The 19,456-nt window shown below is 35.8% G+C and overlaps 1 protein-coding gene across 1 annotated transcript in view; it reads right to left on the reverse strand.

Moving 5' to 3' along the window:
• Positions 1 to 41: 41 nt before the first annotated feature.
• LOC105247908 (nuclear migration protein nudC) overlaps positions 42 to 19,456 on the reverse strand; it is a 73,465-nt gene continuing 54,050 nt past the window's right edge. The window contains exons 5-7 of the mRNA XM_011252367.3: positions 1,335 to 1,529; positions 593 to 795; positions 42 to 518 (exon numbers count right to left, since the gene is read on the reverse strand). Of these exons, the coding sequence (XP_011250669.1) occupies positions 467 to 518; positions 593 to 795; positions 1,335 to 1,529 (450 nt within the window). The 3' untranslated portion in view covers positions 42 to 466. The remainder of the gene's footprint in view (positions 519 to 592; positions 796 to 1,334; positions 1,530 to 19,456) is intronic.

Here is a 19,456-nt window from a genome sequence, read left to right on the forward strand (position 1 = left end):
AATAATATTATTGGAAATCCGAAGAAAAAGAAATGTTTACATAATCTTTATATTTCTTATATTATGATCATACAATTCTAATTCATCCTCTTTCTATTCAATGAACGAGATCGCTAGATAAGAAATATAATATAAAAATTGGAAACTTATACTCTGTGCGATTTGTTTTCTTTACAGCTGTCGATACGTAGTAAAATATAAAAAACGGCGAAAAGAATATTTAAAAAAATCAAACAACATTTCAATCGATAGTAGAATTCTGTATACATCATTATATAGTCTAATATAGTGGTGCCATCTTCTGCAGTTATATCGCACATATGTTTCTCTTTTTAAATATACGGAGTCATAAATGCAGAGAGACTCGCACATTGCATTGTGATAATAAAAAGCAAAATACGATCTTAGTAATATCAATGTAATATTAGAATATCATTAAGCGTTTCTGTAAATTCAACAAATAAGATTAATTAAATTTACATTTTGAGAAATCCATCTCGGGATGTTGTTGCATAAACCTGTAAAAATTTAATAAATTATTTAAAATATTAATATATAATATACAATCTATATATGCGCAAAAATATCTTACTTTTTAATAACATCCTGTTTCTTTTGCTCATCGGATGTTGGAAGTCCTAACTCCTTCTGCCTTTGATCATACATCATCTTTTCTACGAGGCCTCGTGTCTCTCCATCGAGGTCAGAAAGCTTACTAGGTTCGGGATTTACTTTCTTCGTACTGATTTCCGGCTCGCTCGTTATTACATGAGCCCACCATTGCATCTTATTAACCTATATGTCGTAAATGTCGATTTCATTATTGATTAGAAGAATGATTACATAATCTATTATATCACATACAAATTCATATTTATAAATATTGCTGTTAACAATCTTTTGTTTTTAATTAAACAATTATAAAGGCATTCTGATATTTTGTATCATTTAATCGATAGTCGAATTACATTGATATAATGTCCATACCTCTTAATATATATGTCGCAAATGAATACAATATAATTATTGTATTTTTGATTTCATGAAATAAAATTTTTTATATTGCGACAAGTATAATTGCGAATGATTAATACGATAATCATGGAATAATTAATTAGTACTCAATTAAATATTTTTGCATGTTCATTGGATTTATTGCCAATCGATCATGCGTATCTTGAATCTCCACACGCACATACGTTTGCGATTAAACGATCTTTAGAACTATCGGAATTACCGTTCTGGCAAGGCCGAAGAGCGGCAAGGTCGCGAAAAAGCATATTACTAATGCGAGGGCGCGGATTGTGCCACATGTGTATGTGTCCACGACTCACCTTTTCCAGATTAATCAACAACACTTTCCCATCCTCGAGTAGCCAAGAAGATTCCTCGACTTTGACCTCGTGCGGGAAATCCCCATCAAGAATTGGCGGATGGCCCTTAAGTCCGCAGCGTAAATGTTTTTTCGTGATCGACACAATCATGTCTCTCGGCTTGGCCGAGAAACTTACCTTTAGCGGCGCTCTAATCTATAATATAAAAATCGTAACATGTATTTACTTGCTCGTTCGGGCGAATATTATGCACAAGTGGCGACTAAAAAATTCGTCTGCAAAAATTTCATTAGAAATTTATCCATTATTATTATACGCGAAGAATATAAATAAATGATATACATTATATATTTTTTTATTTTATATAATTCGTTTTTCCTATTTTATATAATCCGTTTCCTCTATTCTTTAATATAAATTAATATTAATTTATTTCGATAAATAATTTTGAGATAATGGTTTAACGCAAAAACTACAAATTCCCATGGATAATTGGCACATTCAAGTAGAAAGAAACAATGAATAGAATGATCAGTCAATATTGAGAGCGAGACTCGTTTTCAATGTGTTCTGCACGAATGCGTTTATATCCTTTTACGATTACGATCTCGTTGCAGATCATTGTGATCCGGATCACAGCGACCTCGGGCTTGGATTTGGGAAATGAAAAATCGCAATGACTTTAGAAGACCTTGGAAAGTTTGTGGGAGCATTCGAATCTTCCAACCGTGAATTGGAAGATGAAAGATGCATTGTAACGTTCGACAAAACGAAATGACAAAGGTTCGACATTCCTACCAAATATATATTCGTACGATACACTTCATTAACCACGGAAAGGGCTCGCTTTAACTTATAACAGACGGACCAGATCTTGACTTTGGATCATTGCCAGGTTCATTATATTGACCTTTGGTCAAGAATAGGTCGAGTACGAACCTTTATGTTCAAATCTGAAGTGTCAAACGATCAAGTCATCCATTTGTATGGTCATGAATCGTCAGCAAGATTAAGAAAGTCGTGACAATAATTTCGTATTCATTAAAACTATGTGTGGTTGCATAATATACATAAAGTTGTATTTAAAAATATATTACGATCCTAAATTTCTGATTTAATTAGATTTTCATGGACATACATGTGTATGTACATTTAATTAAATCGAGAATCTTCCGATAAAAATTCTGAAGCAATTATTGAGCAGCAAAATTCATTAACATATTCTTATATCATTGCGACAAATGACTTATATCCCATACATCTCTACATTTCAATTCCAATTTATAATGAATATACAATTTAAATATTTCCTGAGTTTATTACGCATGCAAATTCCGCTTCATTATCTTGGACTTTATCTTGTATTTTTCCGGCTATTATTATTCAAATGATAGTTAAGATTTTACATATATTTTATGTAATTCTCATGCCATATGGCTTTGTAGCTAAACCCACAAATAGTTCAATTATTCACGGTTGAATCTCTGCAGCTGATGCATTTATAAATCATTGCGACATTTTTACACACATTTACTTTGTACATATTTGATATTTCACTCTTTGCGATTTGGTTCTTAAAGGAAACAAAATAGCAGCTCATGTGTTAGGGAGACCATCATCATTATCTCACAGTCGATTGTTCTTAGATTTCTACAATGACAACAACGACGACGATGGAGTGGAGATAGAGTCGGATGCATCGGTGCGTGGAAACGGATCATGGCTACCGACTTTGCGTCCGATGTTAACAAAGTGGAATATCATTATAAAAGCAACGAGAAGGCGAGGAAGAAGACGGTTATAAGGCTGTTGTACACTTTACCGAGGTCTAGCCTAAGTAGACTGACACATATATGCTTTAACAATCTTTGAGACATTCGTGGAATGCCCGTTACAAATCAATTCATACCACAAATAAGAATTTTGACATTTCATTATTTGTTTTTTGCAACCACAATGATATTGCATTTTTCTAGGCCATTATTTGGTAACATATGGCTCTCAAAAAGTAATATTATTTTCTTATTTACTCTCGTGCTACCTTTGCTATTATGTTCGAACTTTGATCAATGCTACTGCGAAAGTATATATGCTATATAAACGTGCAATTAGTATTTTTACTTTTAAAAAATGACGTTCAGAGATCAGGGATTCTTATGTATACGATTGGTAATCACAGCTGTATTGATACAGCTTGCCGAGGCTCTTCCACGAGTAAAGAATTATTTTTAATTATACGTAATAAAAAGATAAAGACATATTTTCAAAGGCATATTCAGTTATAATTGCTTTTTCATTTTTCTATATATACGAATATAATTTGCTTCCTAAATGATTTTATTTCGTTATTAAAATGTATATTCAAGAATTTAATAATTTTTATCAATATTTAACAATTTTATAGTCAATATTAATTGTGAATACTACTGAGAATAAAAAAATTGCATAATAATAAAAATTCACAGAATAATATTGTTAATTTCATATTTTTAGTGTAAATCATTGATATTCCTATCGGTTTAACCTGGCACCCGCATAATGTGTTGTATCGATGTCGTGTGACGGCCAGACTTGCGAAATGTTTCTTTTTATTACCATATACTCGTATTATAGTTGCACCGCGTTGAGATAACGTAAACATATGTAGACTCTTTTTACATGTAGATATATATGTGTATGTACCTTTATATATGAGATATCAATAACAATGATGAGAATAATGAATGAACAGCATCTTTGACAGTTTGCTGCAAGAATGCAATTAGAAATGGAAATATAGCTATTTGATCGTCAGCTTTACGAAGAAATGTACGAGATATATTATTCATATTCAAATACATTCATACTATTGTGCTTTGGTATAAGAATGGAGTAAATGTTTTCAAAACCAGAGAGAAAAAAACAGATGATTAAATCTCTAGTCCTTGAATTTAAAAGAAATAACTGTATCTTGTTAATTAATTCTTTAAAATCATAATAAATTTATGTCGGAATAAAATCATAATAAATGTTGGATTTTTTTAAAAAATATTATCGATATATAATAATTACTATAATTTATTTAATAGTTTACGATATTATGTCAGCTTTTTAGAGAGAATTGATAATATGTATAAATAAACTGGTCAAATTTTGGAATTCTTATTGTTTTATGATATCATGAACAATTGTAAATGACGTATCCGCGCACTAAAAATGGCATGTTGATCATTCATAATAAAGACAAGATCTTCATCTAGAAGAATTCTAATAAAGGCTTTGTCACAATAAAGAAATTATTACCTACTTTTAAAACTATGTGCTAAGCTAAGAATACATGGTTTGTTTGCTATTTATAAATATGTTTTCATAGTTAATTAAGCACACGTGTATGCACTTTTGATCGAATTCCATGGAATTTTATTCTTTTATGTGCATAATTAGAGAGAGCAATTTAAAACTGATATACAGGATACATTATTAACAAATGATACTCCACTTGTTCATCACAATTTTATAGCAGATATCGTAAACTTTCTGTTTCGAATTTTATTATTAATTAAATAATAGGTAATAAAATCCATTTTAAAATCATCTTATATGTCTTAGAGATTGTGAGTTTTTTAATCATTCGTTAATATTATACAAACGTTTGTACTTACATCAGAGTCACATATGTTCCGATAGATTTTATTTCGCGTATATTTGCGAATTATTTTGATTTTAGCATTTGTAAACGACACATAGGCGCTAAAAATGGCATGAGGATTGTGGCTAATACAAGTTCATAGGCTCAACGTGATGAAGCTCTATCGGCATTCGACTTGTTGTCACGAACGAACGAACGTGACACCAAAGGCTGCTATAGCTGCGCATCATCTCGCTCGTGGATAACCGATTTATTTGGCGCTTCGGTGGAATCCTTGATACTAAAGGATCGCACGTTTACCAGGCCTTGCTTGCGTAACCGAATAGTTTGTTCATTACTCACGATGTTGAATAACACGCTTCTTTTCGAGGCGGAGAAGATCTCGCGACGAGATCAAAATTTGTAATCGCGACTCCGACATTGCACGGTATATTAACGTACAAATGAAATTTTTCTATTCGCCTAGAAGCACATCGGTAGATAGTAAAAAATATTAAATCATCAGTTTACGATAGAGACGGTAAAGACTCGACAAAGGACGGTATCTCTTCAAGACATCAAGGACGCCGCGAAATGTAAACGAAAAAGAGCTTATGCACGAAGATTAATATATTACTTAAATAATTATAGAAGTTACTTTAGTGAAACGTTAGGCAAATGTAGTAATTGCTGAAGTTGAAAAATATTTATGTCCTAAAATCGCTCTTATATTTTAACTTATTTGTTAGACATCTGAATGTGCAAAATTAATATTTGCGATTATCAGATTTTACTACTCATATTATAAGTATACATTGGAAGATGCATATTGTTAAACATGTGCCAAAGAAATATTATGAAACTAAAAACATTACTATTATCTTGAACGATCTAACTTGCAAAAAAAGAAATATTAAAAAGTCAATCTTATTAAAATCAGTTTTAACAATTTGTCATATAAAATATATCATATAAAATACTATTGTGAATTGTGAAATTATTTCTTTTGAGTATTTCTGAGTGCATTAATTTTCCTGCATCTTCACAAAAATTTTTTATACTAACAGATTATCATAATAATAACGTATTTTGAAAATAATATATATCGACAACGATTAATGTTAAATGAATTTTACATCATGTTAACGTCATAAAATCTGGTTTGTAAATCAGCAATTATCTACATAAGCGTCATTTCACATTTTTCATAATCAGTTAAATCTTGTTGCGGCAGAAGATATAATTATCCCATAACAATCATTTAATGCGTGTATTTACAAAACCACACACAATTAATGTTAATCGCTGTTTTAACAATAAGACAAAATGGTACAGATAAAACATTAACGTATGGCTTCCGGTAGATGCTGCAGACATTAAATATTATATTCAAACAATAATAATTCTCATTACAACCAATAACTGTCATTAAATAATAAATGCAGCTACAAATTATACGGATAAGATAATAATACAATATATTATTTCAGAGACAAAATGACGCCAGAGCAGTATTTAAAAGCCGCGGTTTTATAATAAATAAAAAAATTAATAATTAATTACTAATAAATAAAAAAATTTTGACGCACGATTATCAATTGTTAACCATATTAGGTCTTATGCGCTCATTATTCAATATTATTTCAATATCAGTAATATAATATTTACAATAACGGAGCCAAGAAGCGATGGAGAAGATACAAGATCGAGAAGGAATGAGAAGATCGATGAGCTTTTCTTACCGAGCGCGCGCACAGGTGTGGCGAGTGTACAGGTGCATCGTGCATTTCTACGAGAACGCGTGCACGTGTGCATCGTCTCGCATGCAAGAAGAGACGAGTCCGAAAGAGGAGGAGAGATGCGGATCGTGAAAAGGGGCGAGAAAGATGCAAAGATGCACCGATAAATCGGCTCGCGTAAATGCGCGTCGGATTCGAGGAGACGATTAGGATTCCCGACGTGGATTTTCTGCGATTCGCAACAGTCCCTATTAACGACTGAGGATGAGAGCGCGATATGTGTTAATATGCATGAAAATACGGCGCGTAATTTATACGTATGAACAGATGTGTTGCACAAAGAAAGGAGGTAGTTGCCGAGATTAAATCGGACCCGAGCCGTCGCGATAATAAGCGCCGACAATGAATGCGCGCTTCCCGAAGCAAAAATTGCACCGTGCACCAGGAGCATTAAGGTAAAAATTGTTGCAGGTAGATGCAGAATCCAGGTCGCGACGAGAAGCAAACCGGAGAGAAGAGGGGGGAGAGAGGCCCCGTAGGTAAATATTTCTTCACACCACAATCTGGAATCGAGCTAATGTAGGTCGCGTATTATTTTACTTTAATCGTTAATGTATTTATGTATTTATATCTTAATAAAAGCGAGCACATATAATGTGCGATTTAGGCGAAATCGTGAAAAGTAAAACATTTTTAAAAAGACTTGTTAAAATTGTAAATATGTATCTCTATAACAATATTTACTACATTATTATCATTATCATCATCACGTTGATGGAAATGAATAATTGTAATGCCAAATACTTTTAAAATTCCATAAATCATAATATCTCGTATAGAATTGATTAAAAATTAATTAATTAACCGCGTAGGATTTTTCACACAAATATCAAACCGATGTCAAACGTCATTGATCCATGGAGCGCATGCTGACTTCTCTCCTTGTTTTCTACGTGATCCTCGATTACCGTTGATTGACGAGGTTCACCAAACACGAAGTGGGGTTCTCTCGATATTAATTGTTCGCGCGGGTCCTCGACGACGTCGTCGGGGCGGGGAGAGACAGCAGCAATGGCTCCGCCACAATAATGCCAACATGTCGCCCTCGGTTTTCTCGGCGAAATCAACCGTGGCCCGGTGGTGTGCGCGCCAGCCAAAATTCCAGGGGGCCGTGTAAGACCGGTTCCTCCCGAAAAATTGGCGCCGAGCTGACCACGTTTCGGGTCAAAGAACGGCCTTGCCTCTCGCCCGTCCCTCACTCCCGCGGCCTCTTCGCCACCTCCCCTGTCTCATCGCCTTGACTGCTCCTCGCGCTTTTCGCGTCCTCGCGGTTCCCCTCCTCTCCTTAATTCGCCATCGCGTCGATGTCAGTGGCATAAACACGCCTTATAGCAGAGGAAAAAAAAGAGGCTGGCGATGAAGATGACGATAATATTCCGTGTTTTACATTTAATGGCATCCCTTCTCCCTGATAATCGCGTGTCGGATTCTTCCTAATTAATTACGAGATCAGCGATTACTGTTTATCTGTGGATTAGGACATCTCACGATTATTGCTCACGGTTGCACGTGTTTAAAGCGAAATCTTCAACGATAAAAGCGTTAGCAAGAATCAGAGGAATTGATATAATCACTTTTCTGAATTGTATTAAATGAGCGATATGTTAAAACTCGAATTAAGAATTCGACATTCACGTAGACCGCAAGCAATTACTAGTCAAATACGTCATCGTTTAACGATCGCCATCGCTTCGGCTTCGATTTCATCCTTGATGAAATATGGAGAAACAGGGTAACTTTCGACAGACATTGCCGTTCTTGACTGCGCGAGTTAACCCGAACAGAAGCAAGTTGAGTTACAATAAATCAATTACATTAGCTATCGAGATAGCGAGTGCTTCGCGATTGCGAAAAGTAACAAAGGTGAATAAAAGCGCATAAATAAATACCGCCTCGGAAATTCGAACATTAATAAAAATCGCGCACTCTTATCCTAGTTCGAGAAAGTATAATGCAAGTTTTGTAATCCCGAGTAATTTTGCGTGAACGTATCTGATGGCAAATAATTACTAAGTTATTGGCAATTTGTTCGCCATTCGCTTTAGATACGCGATAACTTTAAGCCGTATCGATTACGCGTGCTTAGTCGTAATTGACTTTAGCCTTCCTATCTTAAAGTACGGTTACGTGTGATTCGGATAGCAGATGTTCTCTGTCAAACTTTTTGCCGATATTTATGCAAGAAATTTGCCTTACGCAACTTGCTCCTGTTCATTATACTTGCTCTGCTCTAGAGATTTCAAGTACTATGCATGAAGTATAAACAGGATAGAATAAGTGTGCTATCTTCAACGCTAGATGTTGCGCAAAGATCACATGAATAACGCAATGTAACATATGAAAACGCGTCAAATCGCGTTGATTGGAATACGTCGAAGGCTTTTAGGGCGAAAGGAAATAAAATTTTTCGTCGTTACCGGCGATAATTATCGGCACGGAATCGGATAATTTCTGGCGATTAAAACGCAAGAGGAAATTGGGCACCGCTGTTAGACAAGCGCTAATCAACAATCGCTCTACTTTCGCGGATTTGCGGCAAATGCGCGTTTTACAAATTGCACGTTGCAGCGTAATGGTCCTTTTCATTCGGAGGGGCACGCGTGCGGTTCACAGGCGCCGCTCAAATATCATCGTTGCGCTCAAACGCGCCGCTTACGCAATCGCCGAGAAAAGGAGAGACCGAAAGTAGAAAGGGGGGAGGGAGGAAGGAAGGCTCGCGCGCGCGCGCGGGGAGGAAGAGTGCGCCGCGGCCGCCAAAAGTGAAATCGAGAGATCGAAGAGGACCAAGCGAAGATAGGGCGCTTCGAGATGTTGAAAAGGGAAGACGAAATTTACAATCTAATCCCCGAACATCAGCGATAATCTCTCTGTCATTTAGCAATTAACGTAAAATATAATCTGCGCTATTATATCTCTTATCTCGCTGCCTACTTATGTAACTTTTAATGAACAGTAATAATGATTTGGTTTAACAAACTTGACGTGCACGTATTTTTTATAACCAAGTTATCAACTATTCTAATCATATTACGTTTTTAAGATTTTAATCTAATAAGGAATATTAACTCTGATCATTTTTACTGGCGAATTATGGCTGGAAAGTATTTGTCTTCGTTATTTGACGCGATCAAAGGATGAAAGAGAATATGCGCGTTGTATATATGGTGATACGCAGAGAAATACCACGGTAGCGTAAATAGAAACAGAAAGTTCGCGGGAACATTCGGGTTATCGGTATTAAGAATCGAGAAGATTGCCTTCTCCGGTGCCTCATTAAAGGATCTCCCAAGTGCAGAGTTTAGCATGAATTAGACGAAAACTGCGCGTGCGATTGTAATCCTGTTAACTATATGCTTGCGTAAACTCCGATGACCATTGTTCTCGAAGCAAGCGCGCGTTCGTCGTTAATTTCTTAAAGATTTTTACAGGGAGCATCTTTTTGTCTAATTTCATTTAATTGCGCTTAACTAATTTCGCGGATTCGAAAGCGTGGGTGTCGGAAGATTATAAGTTTACTAGGTGATGAAAATTATCCGTAGATTTATTATCGATAGATTGATATTTCCGGTTATTTCCAAAGGTCTAGTGTATTGCTTAAATATAATTTAATAATGAAGCATTTAGTAATCGTTTTCTAAATAATCTATTTTATCTAACAAAGATCGGTGTTAATTAAAGTCTATATACATATGTATATATAGATATAATAAAAGAAAAATTCTCTATGTCATAATACGTTCCGCCTAGGCTAAGAAGTCTAGCATAAAGAAGGCTAAATAAATTATATCTGCATTTCAAATCTTTAAGTACGCTATGGAAAGATGTATTAATTTTCTAAAAAAACAAAATATTTATATGATTTCTGTTAAGATTTGTAAGATACATTCTATACGTAATCGTTTCATTTAAATAAATCATTAGAATTAAAGATAAATTAAATAATTATTTCATACTATTGTATATACTATTGTATATGTCATACTTTCATAGATTGAATCTTACATCAGCATTCTTCTTATGCAAAAATTTCGGTGGCAATTATATTTAAAGATTTTATATTTAAATGTTTTTTATTTTAGACAATTTAGAAGTTTTACAGAAAAGACGATTTTTTAACGATATTTTTAATTAAGATTTTTATTTTAAATTTTTTAGTATTGTAAATTTTTTTCTTAATATGCAGATAAAGAAATCTAAGATATAAATTTTATATAAAAAAAATTCTCGTCCTATAAATCTCTATAACGCAATTTAATCCTTCTTTACGTTACCAATATAATTCGAATTTTGAGCGAGAAAGAAACAGATGTCGGTTATTAACTGGATTGCCTGCAGAATCATGCATAAAAACTTCAACAATAAACGTTATGTAAGTAGATGAAATTCTTGCATACTGTTTACATACATGATCGTATATCGTACGAGGTCGTTATGACGGGTTTTTGTTCACCGAATCTGTCTTATTTTTACAACCCGATAAGACCGAGAATAGCCTTGAAAAATGTTGACGAAAAATTTACGTTGCATTTCATCGTCGTTTAATATTCAATTAATTTAGATAAATAATAGAACAATATATATTTTTCACTTGCAATTTATAGTTTTAAACTTTAGATCAGAAAACGGATCCTTAAAACGTGTCCTTAAAAAAACACCGTCATTATTGAACTATGAGAAAAAATTTATATATTTTACTAAAGATGCCATAAATATCATTTGATAATTCTAATTAACGAACTTTGTGACAAATTGATCGTTGACAAAAAGTAATAATTTACATTATTCGGTTATCAAAATTTTAATAAACGCAGATATAGCTCATTTCTCGAAGCTCGTTCTTCAAAAGTGCTAAATGCCAGCGTTCTTACACTACTATTTTATAAATATCTCCTTGACATGATTACGTCCAAAAAACGCTACGCTCGCAAACGAGATCGTTACAGGTGTTCGATTACATTTAAGTACATCATTATATTCTGTATTTGAGCGATAATGTAAAATATCACTGATTGGTGGTTCGGCAATTAAATGCGTAACTAATAATTTCCGCGCACACATCGGGAATAAGAACGTTTATTACTGCGATGCATCGTTGAATTATACGTCCGGAGTGCAATCACATGGGGGATGATTTGCTCGTAAATTATTACGAGACGCATAAATACTTTTAACTTGGAAACAATGACATTTGTCTTGCGCAATCATTAATATGACGAATAATCGTAGCTTGCGCACATTCGCATTGTTACTTAAAAGCAGTTTCATGTTGTCGATAATTATTTTCCTTTAAGTGGCCTATTGCATACGTAGTTATTTATTCATCTTCTGCGATTATTCTATGTCCGACAGGCGGACGTATCGGCAGATTACTTGAGTTTTTCATTACCAAAGCTACTGACAACGCCAACATTATCATCAACCTCATCCTGTTCTTCCTTTTAACTTTCATACTTATATATCATCGATAAGACGTGTAGATACCACTAATTACTAACAAACTGTCACTCGGTAACGACTTCTCTTTGTCCCCTACGATTAAAACCCGCAGTAACGAGAGGGTTAATTGCCGGTTGCCGAAGTACACTCGGATTGGGAAATAAAATCCATTCAAATTATTATTACGCACTCGGTAATTATTAGTGATCATCAATTAATTTCTTGAGTTATATTGATAAAAAATGACTGCACGCATATAAACGACTCTCTTTCTTATAATCAACGTGTAGCCCTCGTTAAAGAAATTTTTTATCAATTTCACGATGGTCACCGCGACCGGCGGACAAATTAATTTCATCGATTATTGGATACAGATTAATTGCACCGGAGGATAACAGATACTTCGAAGGAGCGAAAACATTAGCGCAACTAAGCCGTTAGTTGAAAATCTCTCGAATCGCGATTATTGATCTGGGTCAGCGAACACCTTTCACGCATCAGTCGAACGTTACTCAACATTAATCGTTACAATTTCTTTGTTCGTGCCATTCAGATTGGCGGCAAAATTACACCGCTGTGTCAAATACGCGTTACAATTTGCGTATATCATTCGCGATGCCCCGCTCAAGTATATCATCACTACTCTTGCACATCGCTGTCGTCACTCGTGAAAAATTCAGGAACGTCAAAGGAGCAGCGCAAACCAGAAACTCTCGCGTTTTATTGAGAAAGAGCGTCTTCCACACATGCTCATCGAGGTAGCCGAGCGGAACCTCTCGCGGTCGATAACTCCGAAGGATCATTAACGTCTTTCTAAGGAGATTACGCTACACGTCGCGGAGAGGAGTGACGTAGACGGTGGTGAATAACGTTACGAAGAAGACCATGTATTGGGAAACAACGCGAGGTTGATCCGGGTCGCTTCTACGACTGGACGGATGGACGATGGCGAACGGCCAACCGGCTCTCCTTTTCCTCAACGAGCGATGCAGTCGGTGACACCGCGTCGGTGTCAAGGACTCCGAAGGATGAACAGCCTATACCGAGATTTATTAGGTTATTTGCGTATATGTTACAAGGCTGTAAGGCGCGCTAAGTGCGATAATCCGCCGCTGAAAATTCCGTATTCCTTTTTCTTCTTCCGCGCGAATCAATCGATCGATATTGTCGCTTATACAGAATAATAATATATAATTAGACGTGGTAAATTATCTCACTTCGAAAGTTTCGGTTGAACGATACATAATCTGCTTATTGAATAATGTTTCCAATGATTGATACTTTTGTTTTGTATGCCATTTGTTTTTATGGAAAGATCTTTCTTTAAAAAATTATGATTAACTTGTGATTATTTGGTCAAAAAAAAATATCATAGATAAAGATTAGAAGCACGTCTTGCATAATGTAATTTTACAATAATTATTACAATTTTATTTACAATTTATTCATGAACTATTATACGTTTTCGTGCTTTTTTTAAATGTGAAGCATAACTAATAATAGATAGGAGTCGATAACTTATAGAAGGACTGTATTATAAAATAGCCATGTGTAATTTATAGCTATTGCACTATATTGCTAATATTACAATTATGATCATTAGCGATAACAGACTCTCGCTTAATTAAATCTTGACTGACTTGGCAAGAATATAGGCGCGATTCGCAATTACTGCAATATAATTGCGAGATAGATTATCTCCTTTGATTTCGGCGATTTTTTTCCAACTATTGCGTGATCTCTCAATAAAGTCTTCAACAACGATATAAAAAAAACTTGTGTTTATATTATTAAAAAAAAGATGTAATCGGATATATCGTTAAGTGTCAATTGCACTCGATAATCTGGCACCTCACGTTTCACGTATTTAAGAATTTGCGAGGTCAGACACGCGCTAATGAGGGATTATTATTTGGTTAAAGACGTCGTTACCGCAAGACACGAGAATATACGAATTCGCTAAGTAGTTTGGGAATCTTTCGTAACGCGCGACAATTCTGTCGCTCGAAATATATAAGGAGAAATTGCGGATCGTTTTGCGGGCGCACGCACAACCGTTTTTCGGCACAATTACACTCGTCCGTTGTGAGAAGCGGGGGATTTTATTATATTTTTCCCGCGAATCGGGCAACAATATTGCAAAATTACCGGTTCTTACAAGGTGCGCAACGTCGTCGATCGTCAGCCGCACATTCTCTAACTGCATAGTAATTGCCATGATGACCCCGGCGTTGCGCGCAGGCATTGCAACTTCTGCCTTTCATAACTGACAAACGTATCAGAAGAGTGAGAGACCGAGGGCGAGCAATAAAATAATTGGAACCTCCGCAAAATCTCTTCACGGCATTCTATTTTGTGGAAGAAATCAGAGGCTCGTTTATTTTTCAGCTACGATAATATTCGATGACTTAAACATTTTAACTTATGCAGTAAGTGCATCAACGTATATGTAATTACGATAAATTAAACAAGTGTTTTTCAAAGGCACGTACAACGCGAGCAATTTTTCGCCGTGATCGAACGCGTTTTTGTATTAAATAATCTCATTTATATACTATAATTACATATAATTAAGATACTTCTCGTTCAGGCTATTTTTGTAGTACTATTAAACCTGGTATCCGAAGTGCACACTCTATTTCCGCAGTAATTATCACTTAAATTTCAAAATCATACATTTTTTTGCATATGACACGAATAGTTTGGTGCAGAGTTTCTTTATTTAAATTAATAATTAGTCATGTAGTAGTGCTTATTCGTTATTTCATACATTGTAATCGTGATTCAAAGACATGAATCTGTGAATCTTGTCGTTTTATCTCAGTTCTTCTTGTCACATTGCTTTTAGATTGTCTCATGGGAATTTTTTTATAACAAAACTTGAGAACATGGAATTTTTTATGACAAAACTTGGGAACATCGAACACACCATCTCGCCTCCCGCGCATGTTTTAATTGCTGCAGACAATTACTGCGATGACCCTGAAGAAGTGCGATGATTTTACGAGGGAGTCTCTGAGATAATACGTTTTTTATTTGCAATCGAGGTATTACGAAAATGAAATCTCGTTTCGTAAGAAGAGATGTTTCACGTCTAGTACCGAGGTCATGTATTCAAAGAAATTCTCTCTCTCTCTTTTTATAAAGATGGAATAATTTATATTCATGAAAAAACTATATTCATTACTTACATTGGCAAAAAATTATGATTTTTAGAAAAAGGATGCATCTTATATAAATTTTTCATATTCTTTGAAGCCGTAAATTTATCTATATTCTTGGCTGGCTTCGATTTTGGAAATGTTAATAAGCGCACGATGAATAGATACATGCGCCGCACTTACATGGCCGGGCACGCATTTTAATTGCGCGTACAATTACCACGATGACCCCGGGCGTCGTTGCTGACCTTATGAAGAATACTTCTTTAAATTCCTGCATTTCGCAATTGGCGGATGCCCGCTCTACGCGTTCCCGAGCACGTAGGTAGATAGGTACGGATAGTCATGTGTCAAACGCGCTCGGACGAGCATTTACGTGACTGAATTGAACGAAATATAGGCGCGAGCAAGACAGAAAACGAGAGGGAGAAAAAAAGAAGATAGTCTTCCGTCGTACGTTCGGCTGAACGCGAGGCGCATACGGAAAATGCGAGTTCAATGTCAGCCAGACGATCCACTACCATTCCCCCGCGATCCTCGAGATAATTTCTTATCCATCGCCGGTGATGGTCGTGCGTTGCGTAACGCGAGGCCTAAATACCGATCGCCACATCCTAGCCGGATAGTCTAAAGATGCATCTAAATGCAGATAGATTTTCCGCCGCATCTCGCGAGAGTCATTAACTCTCTTCTCGCATGAAGCCGTCTCATCGTTCAGCGACTTCGTTTAGCACGAAGGTGCGATCTCACGAAGGAACGAGTTCTTCGCGGGAAGTCCCGAGCGCCGCGAGATGCATCTCGATAAAATTTTAAGAGGAAAAGTTGTAAAATATAAGTAATAAATAGTAAATATATGCATAATTATTTTATGGACATAAATAATTTAAATAATTATTAATCTATGAAAACTCCTGCGCGCGCACAAGTCCGACTTTGATTTCCACTCTTTACGACTTATAAGTATTTTTAATTAATTTACAAAATATGACGACACACATACACACACGCATGTAATTTTATGCAGCGCGAGACGCAATCGCGTTTAAATAACAAACCGATCGACATCGCGGCGTCCAAGGCAGAACGTAATTCATCGAGACGAAACAAGGTGTCGAGAAGCAGGTAACTTGTATGAAACAAGTTTACGTATGTCTACATAACGCGGCTTATGTACCTGTATATACACCGAGAGTCGGTTCGACGCCGATCGCCGAAATTGGACCACCGCGTGATTTCTCAAAGGTGAGTGGCGCCAAAATTGCAAAACCGGTTAATTTAGAATTTCGGCGCCGTGACAGCCCGCCGACAGTCGCGAATTCTTACGACTCCGGTGCAGCTCCCGGCGAACGGAGCCCCTATGGGAGATACATCGCGCACGTCGATTCTAAAAATACATCTTACTTAATCCCTTCCGATCGCGCCGATGCAAACGTGCGCGCCGCATGATTATTTTAATTTTTCTCTCTCCCACATTTCCTACTTATATCACGAGACTGACTTGCAATCGAATGTTTTTTAATTCTTTTTACGAGCTCGCTTACAATATCCATCGATACAACCAAGTCTCTACTCGGCAAAAAAATATATGGTACGAGGAATGCTTGTAAGCGATCAAAAATGTCGCTATAAATAATCGCGCAAGAATATTCGATTACAATATTTAATAATGCCATTGCGTAATATGCCAAAGTATTATAAAGGATATTCGATTGTGCACTTTTACTGTTCTCGCAAACAAACCCATCAAGTATGATGATTATTAGAAAAGAAGAAGATATGAGACACGTTTCGGGTAAGCGGTGAAAATTCTTGCGTTATATAAAGAGTAGAGGTTTTTTTCTCCTAACTCGTGAGTAATGGATTAAAAATTAAACCGGGGACGTTCACCCGCGCTGCAATTTCACGGTTTCGCAAAGGGCGGCATTTTTAATAGCGCCTCGAGAAGCCGAAGAGTGATCTCTCGCGTCGGCATAACTTTATTAAATTACCCAGCCTTAAATACTTTAGAACACCTTAAGGAATAATGTCACGACGCGAAAAGCAATACGCGACGCCGCCGTCGACGCACCATGCGCGTGTATAACTTGACAGGTACCGCGTAATTGATATTGCGAAACATTACGAAACAACGAGAAGGAGCGCCGTGGGATGGGGAGAGTTTCTTCGTTTCCAGGCGATTTCGTGTAAAATAATTAGCGACAGGCACGGAGTCGGAAAGGAAAAAAGAGAAAGAGAGAGAGAGAGAGAAAAACAGAAAAAATGAAGCCAGACTCCCTGGGGTACTACCAATCTCCGCTGATGTCCAACGAAACGCCCTGGCTTTTGATTGCCTTCGTGCTATATCGAAAACCTTGCACTTGACAGTATGCGCCGAACGCTCGCGTGAGTCCCCGACCTTCGACATATTGCGCTATGTGCAAATTTTCTGGCGTTATAACTCTCCATTTTTTACGCGAGACAACAGTACATTTTCTGCAGCATCCGAAAAAATTTGCAAAATATAGCAAATCTACAACCAACAATATCACCTCGATTATTTTACACTTTTGGCACAAAAAAAATGCTATCACATGTATCAAAAAATTGAAAATTTGATTTGCGCTCTCTTTAAAATTGTCGATTCATGCAGGTTTACTTGTCAAGAATTTGCGATATTATCATTAACAGATATAAGAATTTTCTATGATACAATGACAGATCGTGCGATTTTAAATGCATTTAAATCCACACCAAGCGTAACGATTGCAGACGATGATATTTTGATGTCATCGAGAGAATTTTTCGACATACGCACATTTCGCACCAGATGAGATGATGACGAGATATGACTTAATGGCTGGCGAACGCGATTGCTCGAAATCGATTTCGCTCCACCGCATACCCGATTGGATGGATAAAAACATCTCTCTCGACATCTTCGCGGTTCGCCGATTAAGAAAAGGCGTAGAGACGATCGATATGGACGATCGGATACTTAAATTGTGCATGATTCGCCAGCCTGAAGCAACGATGCGTTCTTTCGGCGCGATTTATGGAGCCACCTGATTAATACGAGATAAATCGTAATTGAGTGCAATCTCAATTTATTATCGTACATACAGTAATCAATACATGACTCGTACGTCTTCCATTACTCTTCTGCGGATCAATTTTTTATCAATACAAGCTATAGATTTACTTGTAAAATAAAAAGATAATTAATAAATTGTTCTCTGCAACAGTGTTTTAAATAGATATAATATTTTTATAATATTATATAATGTTAATTAATATTTCATGAATTTAATTAATTCTTTTTTTATAATTTTATTTATATTTTTTTATTGTGTTTTATTTTAATTTGATTCGTATACATATATTTATTGTAACCGTTTGCACTTTTTCAATATCTTTCTTTATCGTGAAGCTTTGCACAGATGATGTCATGATTGTAGAGAGAAAAGTAAAAAAAGTAAAGAGCTACTGTTACTCTCGACATTAATTGTACCTGACTTTAAGTATCGGTTAAGATCATAATAGAACAGATCGATATCTTGATGTAACAGCAATTATCTTTATAGACTCTTATGTCCACATTTCATAGCTCATTTCGAATGTAAGAAGATACTAACGGAAATAATAATTTACTTTACCCCGTTATTACCATAATAATCGTCAGAAAAACACGATACTTTTACTCTCGCAGATTCAGAAAGTCACTCAAAATGTAATAACAGGAGCAATTATCATTGATATGATTCTTATTCTCGTCAACAAAAGGGCTCTCGCGACTCCTATCAAAAACGACATTAAAATAGCTCTTGTCGACATTGACCCAAATAAAGTGAATAGCATTTGTGTAAAAAAAAAATTCTGGAAGATAATCTCCATCCATTCTCTTCTTGAAATTACGGCGTAAAGAATCGATGCCGATGCAATGTCAGGTTTAAAAAATTTCCAAAAACTCTTGACTCATAACCAATGACTGATCAATGACGGTAGCGAACATACGATAGTAAGACATTAACGAAATTTGCCAACTCTTGCATGTTACGACATACATATAAAAAGATGGCGATATTAGAGCTAAAGTCGAGAGCCTTAAAAGATATTTCGACGCAATATTAATCCTATGATACA

The sequence above is a fragment of the Camponotus floridanus genome, unplaced genomic scaffold (assembly GCF_003227725.1).
Source record: "Camponotus floridanus strain SB8 unplaced genomic scaffold, Cflo_v7.5 scaffold30, whole genome shotgun sequence".
NCBI classification, from domain to species: domain Eukaryota; kingdom Metazoa; phylum Arthropoda; class Insecta; order Hymenoptera; family Formicidae; genus Camponotus; species Camponotus floridanus.